This window comes from Terrapene carolina, unplaced genomic scaffold (genome assembly GCF_002925995.2).
Source record: "Terrapene carolina triunguis isolate 2854851 unplaced genomic scaffold, T_m_triunguis-2.0 Scaffold236, whole genome shotgun sequence".
NCBI classification, from domain to species: domain Eukaryota; kingdom Metazoa; phylum Chordata; order Testudines; family Emydidae; genus Terrapene; species Terrapene triunguis.
The window spans coordinates 9,984,927-9,997,017 of NW_020664587.1; the positions used below are offsets into that span (position 1 = coordinate 9,984,927).

General features: G+C 46.9%; 1 protein-coding gene across 3 annotated transcripts in view; it reads right to left on the reverse strand.

The window, feature by feature from the left end:
- Positions 1-12,091, reverse strand: part of MAN1C1 (mannosidase alpha class 1C member 1) — an 82,377-nt gene that overhangs the window by 27,485 nt on the left and 42,801 nt on the right. For all 3 annotated transcript variants that reach the window (XM_024203688.3, XM_024203690.3, XM_024203689.3), the window contains exon 3: positions 893-1,008. In XM_024203688.3, the coding sequence (XP_024059456.1) occupies positions 893-1,008 (116 nt within the window). The remainder of the gene's footprint in view (positions 1-892; positions 1,009-12,091) is intronic.

Sequence of the window (12,091 nt, forward strand, 5' to 3'; positions counted from 1 at the left end):
CATGTACTAACTAGGACAGACAGAAGGAAATTAAAATTTTAATGGCATTTTGAGTTTAATGGCCTCCATAGACCACCACGTCAGGCTGTGGTCCCATCTCACTGGCGAAGAACGACTCTGTATGTAGATGGGAGCCCTTCAAGGAACATACAGGAAGGAGTGCTGGCCATTCTGTAGCCGGAGCTCTTCATTTTTCATACTTATCCAGTGTCCCAGCACTGTGGTTGGAGTCAGGCCCGTCGAGAGAAATTTGGGGCCCCACCCCTTTCCCTTTATTTACACAGATGTTACAGACATTTGAGGGTCCCTTGGAACTTAGGGTCCTGGCACAATTGTCCCTCCCCCCCCCTTCTCGATAGCTTTGGGGTCCTGTGATGCCTTTGCATAACACACAGATGTACTGATCAATAATTTGTAAGGAGGGGTGTCAAAAATTCCCTCCATACGAGCAGGGTGATCAGTCTATAATATATAGAAAGAAAAACTGATATCATGGGGGAGTTCAATCTGGGGGACATATGCTGGAGGGCTCTTGTTTACACTGATCAAACTTCCTTGGAGTTTCTAAAAATGGTAATTTTCTAACAGAAAGAGCATGACACCCTGTTCAGGCTAATTCTACTGAAGCCCTCAGGAATTAAGGATGAATGCAGGACTCACTGGGTGGAATTCTGTGCTCTGTGCTATGCAGAGGGTTAGTTAGATCACAATGTTCCCTTCTGGCCTTGCAATCTATGAATCTGACTCATTGGCCCTTGCAAACTATATTTTTTCCCCTTCACAGACTGTCCTAGCAGAATACCCCTGGATCCAAATGCTGTTACTATGACACACCAAGGGATGTACCAGGCATTTTTGCAGCACAGACTGACGTTTTCAATTACTGACTCACCACATTCAAGTCAAAGCTCTTCTCCACCCAGCTTTTCGCTTCTCGGAATTCCTCCCCAAGCTCCATGATGTACAGAGTATCTAAGGCATCCACTATGGTAGCCCCTCGAAGGCCCCCTGTATTGGCAAACAAAGAACAACTCGTTTAAATCTTATACACCTTTCGTTTTTGTATATCAACTGATCACGTTCATTTTCATTTCACCCTTTAACACAAAAGGCGACTGTGCACATTGGGGAAGGTGTCAACCTTTTAAGACGCTCCCTCCGTTTCCATCTTTAACAATGGGGTAAAACAATAGCATGTTAGGATAGGATGAAGCAATTGCTGAGATTAGGTAAAGAACTGCAACAGTACATGGCTGTATACTAGACACAGCCCAGACCAGAACTTCAGGTGGGAACTCTGCTGAACTTTGGGAATGTTCTGCTTGGCATCTGGACCTGAATTAAATGGACAGAGGCTGTGAAAGGAGCTTGGCCCAAAGATTTTCAAACAGGACTAGTGAATTTGGGATCTTTAAAAGGGGCCTGATTTTCAGAGGGCGGATGCTCAGCACTTTCTGAAAAATGGGCCCCAAGTTGGGCACCCAAAATCACTAGTCACGTCTGCAAATCTTGGCCTTATTTTCCAGTTCTGGAACGTGCCTGAAATCAGAACAGCTTGTGACATTTCAGCCCATCAGATGCAAAGCCTTGCCCTGACTTGGCTACATACTCAAATTGCAGTCTCTGTCTAATCTGGTTCCGAAACAGGATCGCCCAGCTCCCCAGTGAGATCATCATCAAACATGCATAGTCTACTAGGGACCATTGTGCTAGCCAGAGTGACCACGGTTGATGACGTTGCAACAGACATCATGTGGTGATGTTCCTAGATCTGGATCAATCCTGCAAATCCACCAGATAGGGCCAGGGCATGCACCCCTTCTTGTGAGTTTGAGAGCACAGTGTGCCGGGGTGTTTTTGTCCATCCTGGCAACACGGCTGAAGAGTATGACTGAAGGGAGGCCAGGTGGCATCATAGTGTCCCTGTACAACGGCAGAGGATCTTGCACTGTGTGCGGCAACTACAGGCCAATCTCATTGTTTTCGGTCCCTGAAAGGTCTTTGTTCATGTTCTGCTTGGTAGGATTCAGCTGCTCCTTCACAGACATTGTCGTCCGCAGAAGTCAGGTTTCACGGCAGGACGGTCAACAATGGACGCTGGACTTACCCTTTGGATTCTGGCTGACATAGCACGTGCTCAGCACCCACCGGCAGCCAAGCTCCCCTCCCTTTTCCCCCCAGTGCCTCCTTCCCACCGCAGATCAGCTGTTCCGCGGCATGCAGGAGGCACTGGGAGGGAGGGAGGAGGAGAGGGGATGGGGCACACTCGGGGGAGGGGGCAGAACTGGGCTGGAAGAGGTGGGTCTGGGGCGGAGCAGGAAGAGACGGGCGTGGGCTTGGTGGAAGAGATGAAGTGGTGGCAGGGCCTGGGCTGGAGTGGGGGCGGGAAGAGGTGGGGTGGCAGCTTAGCGGGGGTTGTTGGAAGCCGGCCCCTGTGCTGGCTGAAGTGCACAGAGGATTTAACCAGTCTGCTTCATGTGGCACATGTAATCAACCTCAAAGTGGCTTTTGGCTTAGTCGACTGGTCAGCACTTTGGCTCGCACTAAAAGGAGTTGGTGTTCCAAATGTTCTGCTAAATCTAGTATATGATCTTCACACTGATACTGGTGCGCAAGTGTGCCTTGGTTCGTGACTTTTGCCACATTTCTACATAACCTCTGGTGTGGAGCAGGGATGCATTCTCCCCCCGGCACTATTCTGTCGAGCTACTGACGGGATGTTAGGACTTGCCGTTCCTCTCATCGAAATCAAGGTTGGTCAAGAAGTGTTTACCAACCAAGACTATGCCAATGACACTGCCTTGCTTGTGGAGAAGTCACAAAATTTCAGCCCCACTCACCGCGGTCTCCAAGACGCCACCCCCACTGTGAGATTGAACATCTCATGACAGAAGACCAAGGTCCAGAACTTTGGAGCTGGGCCACCAGAACCCCTGGTGCAGGTGGGGTTGAGTACCACGGAGAACTGCTTGGTGACGGCCAAGAACAATACTTTAATTTGTGAAAGATGACACTCAAGATAACGTAATATTAATATATTGTTTGCTCTGTGGAACACTGAGCCTACATTTGTGGCATGCGATGACTCGTGGTTTCCCACTACAAATATATGGTATATGGCATTAGGTGGCAGCAGCATGATTAAAAATGAAGCCCTTGGATGCTTAACAGAGACCTGGTGAGCTCAAGGGACAGCTCCACTTACTTAACTAACAGAATGGTTATCCATGAGTGTGCCCATTTTTCTCCAGCAGAGGGCAATTAAGCGTACATAGACTAAGCACAGTCCCGCACAAGTACTCGGATCTGCCATGTCAACCATGTAAAAATCCATGTCAGACTTTCCGTATAAAGTAATCGGGACTACACAGGAAGACTTTCAACAAAAGACAGTGACATTGTATCCTGTGCTGAGATGTGGAATGATAATACATGGAATTGTAGCCCATGTAAGCGGATAGCTGTGTGATTTAAATAGTTTAGTACTGTGAACAGCAGCAGAGACATGTTCTCAAAGGATCTCAGTGACACAGTTTCATTTTTGGTGGCTAAGAGTCCCTAAAAGTCCTTCTAGTCATCGGAACGCAATGCAGCAGGGGAGGTAAAAGAGAACACAGGTCACTGCCCTATGTGCCTGGACTTTAAGATTGGAGGCCATCATTTTCCTTCGTAACCCAATATACATAGCTCTTCACTTGGAAGCTACCCATCACCCAGCCCCCAAAAAGTCAAATTAAAGCTTCTCCATCATTTCCTGCATTTTTCTGAACACCCACTGGAGTAGGACTTTTGTGTGAAGTTATTGCTTTGCCCTTACATTAAGATTAGAGGCACTCAAGCATTGCTCCATTGCTCACAGCTCTGTCCTCAATCCTGACACCTACTCTCCTAAGAGAACCGGACAGCAGGGGTGGGTGGGCCAGATTCAGCGTTAATTTCTGCAGAAGGTGATGCTGCTGGTGACAACTCTCTTGAATACTGCGTGCAGATGTGGTCACCCCATCTCAAGAAAGATATATTGGAATTGGAAAAGGTTCAGAAAGGGGCAACAAAAATGATGAGGGGTATGGAACGGCTTCCGTATGGGGAGAGATTAATAAGATTGGGACTTTTCAGCTTGGAAAAGAGACAATTAAGGGGGGATATGATAGAGGTCTATAAAATCATGACTGGGGTGGAGAAAGTAGATAAGGAAGTGTTATTTACTGCTTCTCATAACACAAGAACTAGGAGTCACCAAATGAAATTAATAGGCAGTAGGTTTAAAACAAACAAAAGGAAGTATTTCTTCACACAACGCACAGTCAACCTGTGGAACTCTTTGTCAGAGGATGTTGTGAAGGACAAGACTATTCCAGGGTTCAAAAAAAGAACTAGATAAATTCATGGAGGACAGGTCCATCAATGGCTATTAGCCAGGATGGGCAGGGATGGTGTCCCTAGCATCTGTTTGCCAGAAGCTGGGAATGGGCGACAGGGGACGGATCACTTGATGATTACCTGTTCTGAAATGGTCTTCCGACAGTGGCCAATACCAGGTGCTCTGAAGCACCTGGTATTGGCCACGGTTGGAAGACAGGATACTGGGCTAGATGGACCTTTGGTCTGACCCAGTATGGCCGTTCTTATGTACCACCATTCCCCTTTCCCTCCCAACCACAAAGCCTCAAATACTCGACTTGTATCCAGGAGCTTTCATGAGGGATGCTGCTGCTTTGGCTCAACTACTTCCTCTCACATTTTAAATCAATTATATTAAACTAAAAATGGGTCTCAGCCACAAACGCCAGGTCCAGGTCAGAACTTTTCTACAAAGCATTCATATTGGGACAGAACATTTTGAGTGCCCTCTAGTGGTGGTTCTAATTATAGTACTACTTAGTACAAGAAATGTCTGTTGGATTACACCCAGAAACCTTCACAGGACGTGGGGTATGTCTGTAAGTTGGAGAGCAGGGGAAAAAGTGAAATACGGGGAACAGTTAGCAACAAACCTTGAGATCTCAGTCTTCCTTTATTTAAAAAATAATCCCCTGGGCAGACAATATACCGTATTTCCCAAAAGGCAGGTGATTGGATCTAGATGTTTAGTTTGGACCGATTTCTATTTTAAACATTCTTGTTTCCCTTTAAGAAAGGCACCCTCACTTACTTTGGTGATGTTACGAGATTGTAGTTTTGACACTTTTCAACCAGTCTGCACATGACTGACTTTATGAAACCCAAGCCAAGACTTGATTGCGCATCTACAGATTGCCGGCTTCCGAGTGCCCGTCTGCAACAAAAACTGGGGGGAGACGCACTGGAGCCAATCACTGGAAATGCATTTGCTCTGACAGACTTGGAAAATGATCATCTAACTGGCACTATCTATAGAAGAGCTGTAGATGGAGTCAAACAGCCACCAGATCTACAAGATTGGTCTTAAAAAAAAAAAAAAAAAAAGCTAACGGTTATGTAGCTTGTTTACAAAATGCAGTGACCATGAAAAACAACATCGCCTCAGAGCTGTTTTTATCAGCCCTAATGATTCTGCAATATTAATGATTATGCGATTTTTATGCGCTTTCCTATTAGCAGGGAGAAACGTACCAGCGCTGAGCGTCATGGACACAGGCAAAACACTTTAAGAAGAAAAACAGTGAGGCATTGCCTGAGGCACAGCCCATTACTGTGATCTTCTGAGAGTAACACACTAATAGGCTCGATTCAATATGATGATATAATCCACCAAACCTTTCATAATCTGCAAAGAGACAATAATAAAAAGTTGGATTTGCTGAAACTAAATAGGGACAAAGAGACAAAGTCACCGTTTTCTGGGATGATTAATTGAAATGAAAAATAAAATAGTGTTTGCATTTACAGAGCCTTTTATGTTTGCCTTCAACTACATGAAACCCTCTGAGGGTTTAGAAATATGCTCTGCTCTTCGTTCCAGTATGATTCGGAGTTGTTTGGCTTTCTGCCCCTGTATTTTATAAAAGAGGGCGTGCTTCACTGATCATTTGTCCCTTGCGTCGTATTAAACTATTGATTTAAATATTTCTTGAACACAGGGATATTGGAGGAACTGCAGGCTGTGTGTTTTGTACAAGGGTCTTTTAGATGTTTCCTGTCTTCTGTGCCACGTCCAAAGTGATCTGCAGCATCTGTATGTGACTTTTTCCCTAAACCCAACCAACTCTGCTGTAATAATAAATGAGAGGCACCATGTAAATGGAAATCCTCTCAGAGCAAAAACAAAATTTGTAACAATTCTATGGCTGTCCAGGACTTCACAGTTGCATCTCGGCTGTACACCAGGGTCTCGTGGCCAGCTCATGGGCAGCCCAGACCCAGTAGTCGGAGCCGGAGCCAGAGTCTGCAGTCACAAGACAGGGGTCAAGAATCAGCTGGGTTGGGATCCTGGGAGGAGACAAATGGAGATTGGGAATCCCAACTCAGATGTCAGGAGTCAAGTCGGGTCGGAATGCCAGGAAATCAAGCCAGGGAAGCAGGAGCGGGGAGTGATAGCAGGAGGCACAACACACACAATCCAGTGCCGGGTGGAGCGCAGTAGTTTGGGGCAGCTTTCTGTTCCTGCTGCTGGCATAGGGCCAGTGGGACAATCAGCTGCTCTGGGACTCCACCATTCGGACCTCAGTGGCAGAGTCTGACACTGGGGTTGGGCTTTGTGAGTCTCAGGTAAGCTATTGCCAGCAGGCTGTCAGGTGGAGGTTTGGAGCATGGCAGGGGGGCCCAGGTTTGAGATCCGTGGGCCATGACACAGGGCCATTCAGAACTTCTGAGAGAGACCAACATCTTCTAGTTCCAAACACACTGGCCACTATCACCTTTCCCTACAAGAGGGAAATTTCAGAATGGGGGGCAGATGCTCTTGGGGGCACAGAATGTATTCTGGGAGAGCGTGAGAAGCTGGGGGGGAGGGGGACTTACTGTGCACATTTTACCCACAGCAATGAGTAACTAGCAAAGCTGATTCCTCCAGACACATCAGGTCCTCAAATGGCGCTGTGTAGAGGCTCCGTCTTTCTAAGTTGCTGGGGGGGGAGGGGGCGTGGGCTTGACCCTCTCTCCGCCCCTGGCCCCACCCTCACTCCACCCCTTCCCTGAAGCCCCCTTCCTACCTCTTCCCGTCCCCGCCCCACTCCATTCCGAGCATGCCCTGCCCTCGCTCCTCCCCCTCCCTCTCAGTGCCTCCTGCATGCTGCTGAACAGCTGATTCACGGTGGGCGGGAGGTGCTGGGGAGAGAGGGAGGAGCTGATGGGGGGGGGGCTGCCGATATAGTGGGTGCTCAGCACCTTTTTTTTTCCCATGGGTGCTCCAGCCCCGGAGCACCCAGAGTCGGCACCTATGGTGCTGTGCATTTGACTCTACATGCTGCTGTGAATTTTGACGGATTCCTGTTAAGCTTGCCTAGCATTATACAAAGTCGTTGCCATCTGTACGCTAATCCGTTTGCTATGATGTGGCGTGCACATTTAAGCATCGATCACAATCGTAGTTTTGCTTTTGCTCTTATTACACTGGATCATCGGCTCATTCGTGCAACAGACAAAAAAAACCCAACTCAAACGAAAAACAAGCTGAAACTGATTCAAGTGAAGCATCCGTATCTGTAATGTGTTTGGGGAGGGGGCGTAAATTACTACAGACACAAAGAAGGGGGGTACGATCTAATAGATTTGAGAACCACTGCCCTATAGGAGCACATTCATTAGCAGTCAGTTGTATAGGGCTTATGACACACAGTCCAGTGGTTGTGATTCCGTCCAATATACAGAAGACAGTGTTACACAGATGCTAGCCAGTTTGTTATAATACACACAGACACACTTCCAAAGGTGATATCTTGGCTGACTCTGCGAGACATTTTCAAAAAATATTTCACCTTTCCAGCGCTATAGAATCAAAACCCTAAGCACAACTCCTGCTGAAATTGGACAGGCCAGATTCAACTCTGCTGTAAAACCTTTGCAGTTCCCATTGATTTCTCTCCTGCACCTCCGGGGCAACTTATCAGACCCCAGCCAGGGCTCTGCTTTGCTCATTCGTGGAAGGTCATCTTTAATCAGTGAGAATACTTCTCAGCTCACTACCCACTCTAGAGAGATAAAATATCTGATTACTCAAACACCGGCTGGCTCCAGGGTAATCACAGGAAGATTACATTCAGACAAAAGACAGCTCCGGAGGTTGGGGTATCCTGCCCCAAAGCTGAAGGCTGAGAGCAATATGAAAGAAAGGGCCTATTCTTACCCTGGGGAGATGTTTTAATGTTACTGCCCTTGGGAGTCAGATGGTGACTAATCCTTTGGGATTCCCCAGCACAGAGGCGTAGCGAGCGCCCTCCGTACCCTCCAACCGGAGGGGGCCCCGCAAGGAAGGGGGCCCCTAAAAGTGGCAAAATAAATACCGCATTCCAGTTTCTGCATTGTAAGGGGCCCCGCCCGGACATATGTTCGGAGGGGGCCACCGTTCGGAGGGGGCCACATTCTTTGTTGCTACGGCCCTGCCCCAGCACCACCACTCTGAGACCCTCCCAATCACCAGACAGAAGCCACCACTTCTTTGGGGAAGGAGGGGAGACACTGAGGCACTCCCTCTCCTGTTAGAGGGAGGAGGGGAAAAGACGTTAGTGGACTCTCTCTCTGCCCTCTGACCCAGAAATCCTCTTGAGAATGGCTAGATCCAGCTCCAAGCAGGACAGTGAAAGGGAAGATGTTTGGGGCCAGCTGGCTTCTCTCTCCAGCAAGAGGAATTTGGCTGTCTCCAGAGATAGGTGTGGACTATAGATTGAACTAGTCGGTAGCCAATGGGCTAAATGTCCAACATTTTTATTGGCCTGAGGCAGATTCCTTCTGCTACCTGCAGCAGTCTCTTTCCCCCACAGCCATCATCAGTGTCCAGTCACTGTGCACTACTATTGCTTGTGAAGGTAATGGCCACTTATTAACCAACAGTTAATATTTAATTTAATATTGAATGAAAATTTAATTATAACTATTTGACATCTCTCCCCCCCCCCCACACACACACAGAGAAATGCAGCCACCTTAGGGTGACCAGATGTCCTGATTTTATAGGGACAGTCCCGATTTTTGGGTCTTTTTCTTATAAAGGCTCCTATTACCCCCCACCCCCTGTCCTGATTTTTCACATTTGCTGTCTGGTCACCCTAAGCCACCTGGGGGGTGAAATGTGACAACTACTTAATACAGCTAATAGCATGCAACAGAGTTTAGCTGCAGGACTGGCGTGAAAAAGTACAACACTTCCAACTAAAATGATGGGCAGAATTTTTAGGTAGGTAGAATGCAAGCGGATTCAGCCATAATAATTGAGTTGATGCTTTTCTCACCGAAGAGGCCATGGCTGTTTTCATGACTACAAGAGCCTCTGTTTGAAGCTTTCATCTGAGAGAAGACAAACAGCAATCCAGAAGCAGTACTGTACAGTCGTAATACAAAGCTTCAACTCTCCAGCTCATCACTTCCAGGGAGAGCTTGTACCACCCCGTTCTAAGCCTCAAGTGTGTTTAATCTTTTAAGAGAGAAGAATGGAGACATCCAGGAAGGCAACAAGGCAGCTCTGTTTCTATTTTTACCCACCCAGAGAGCAAATCATTCATCTAAGCTCGCTAATTCAGTTGCAAAAATCACCAAAAAATATTAAGTTAATGCAACGATCGTGACAGGTGCTGAATGGACAGCTCTGGAAACAGGCAGTAATAGTACAAAAGTCACTGCAACATCCAAAGCTAACATGCCTCAGAACTAGCCTGGAGGGAACCAAATCCAGGGACAAGAGGAGGGTGGAATCTCCATGGCTAGTCAATCATGGAAGAGTCTTCATGGGACTTGCTGGAAGCCCCTGCTTTAAAAACATTTAAAATTACACTAGATGAGGCACTGGTAAGCAATACCATAAGGAACAGTCCTGCCCCAGCAGGGGTATGAACTGGACGAGTTAATGGGGCTTCTTCACCCTCAGTTTCACTGTTTTTAACTGGTGGCCTCTCTTGAGGCTGTCGAGAAAGGTGTCAGTGCCAGCAGTGGTGATGGTTTGAATACGCTGCCAAGGGCTCATTAGGAGGTTTAGCACGTAACCTTTGGGCCATATGGGGAATGCTGTGGAAGACATATGTCAAACAGCACATTCAAAGACACTAACAAGTTTAAATGTCTGTCATGTAACTACAGCATTAAACTTCTAAGGGATTGTCTACACTTAAAACGCTCCAGCGACACCACGGCAGCACCTCAGGGTAGACACTACCTACCCTGACGGGAAGGATTCTCCCATTGGCATAGGTAATCCACCTCCCCGAGAGGTGGTAGCTAGGCTGATGGAAGACTTCTTCTTTACCTAGCACTGTGTATACGGGGATTTAAGTTGGCTTAACTACACTGCTTGGGGTGTTGATTTTTTATAAATCAACCTCATTTTCTACTGCAGACCAGGCCTAAGTAACCATTGACCAGGGTGCTCTGGGGTACAGGCAACAGTATCTGAACTCAATCAATATTTTTTCTCTTACTGACATTGCTTAACAGTGAAGCCTAATGTTTACTTTTATGCTAAGACAGAGATTTGCATTGATTATATTCAAGATGAGCCCATGGACTTAGGCCAATACGCAACAGATGAATGATAATAATCAAAGCAGAAAAGAAAAGAACAGGCTCCATTCACCCAAGTGAAATAGAAAGAGAACAGAAAAAGCAGCTGGGATTGCCTGGTACAGACACGCCTCAACTGTTGGGACATGGGCTGCTAACATGCTCTTCTTTGGGGTCCCAGCAAATAAATGCTAAGAAGAGAAGTGAACAGTGCAGCTTTATTTGCAATGTACAGTATAAAAACAGGCAGCTGGAATGAGCTTGGGCCTGGGAACCAGGCTAATCCTGGCGCTGCCAGACTCAGACACGCATGTTATCAACTTCATCCCTAGTGTAACTCTACTGGTGTTAAAGCAGCAACACCAGCAATTAAACTGGCCTGCTGAGGTTAAGTGTCTTGCCCAAGGTCACGGCTTCCCCATGTATGCCAGCCACCTGCCAGCAGTGTTAGAACTAATTAAGGCTTGAAAAGCACTTTGAACTAAGATAACTATAGCAACAATCACCCTATACTGCATTGTGAGTCTCCTTTCCGCTACCTATCATGAGCAAACAAAACCAAAAAACTCACCACTTTAACAAACACAGGCAGGCCAAGACCATCAGCTCCAGGCGCATACACCATGCAGCCTCTAGTTTGAATATAATGTCGAGTACTAGGGGTTTACTTCTCAGTCACAGCAGCTTTGATAACCACAAAGTTCAGGGCTGATATTCAACCGTTGCAAACTCAAACTGCTCTGCACCTGCTTAGGTTTATAATCACGACCTCGCTAGGAATTACAAGGTGCTATCACAAGAGCCTATTGTGCTAGAACATCCATTCTCACGGTGTTCCCACGAATTGGTTGATTGCCCCGGTTATAAAGAGCTCCGTGGGCAAAGTGAAACTGTCCTAGTTTTAAAAATGTATCAAAGAAAAGAAAAAAAATCTTCCCCCAAAGCATCTCCCTTTTCCCAGACATTTTGCCAATACCTTTGGCTTAGCACTTCTGACATCTCTCTGGGAGCTGACACGTAGCGAGGCAGACACAACACGAAGACAGCCTCAAGCCTTCAGAACACTGTGGTTTCATCTTCTGGAGCAAGGCTCAGCAACCTTCGGCACAAGTGTCAGAGGTGCCCATGCAAAGCACCTCTGCTTCTTACTTCCAATGCTCCACATGCAGACAGATCAGCAAGATGTAATTTACAGTAACGGGTGGATTTCCCTTTGCTGCTTTACTTGCAGGTATGTGGCTGGGAAGTGAGCAGGAGTGGAAGGAGGGGACAAAACTAGGAAAGAAGGGAAGGAGAGAGAACATGAAGGGAAAAAGGGGACAAACACGGAGAACCTTTTGTGCTCGTGAGATCGTTAAGTATATTGTGAACACATTCCCACAAGTTTTCAGAACATGGACTACAGAATCATTTGCCTCAAGGATGTTGGCGAGGCACTGAGAGTATCAATTTGATCTAGTGACTA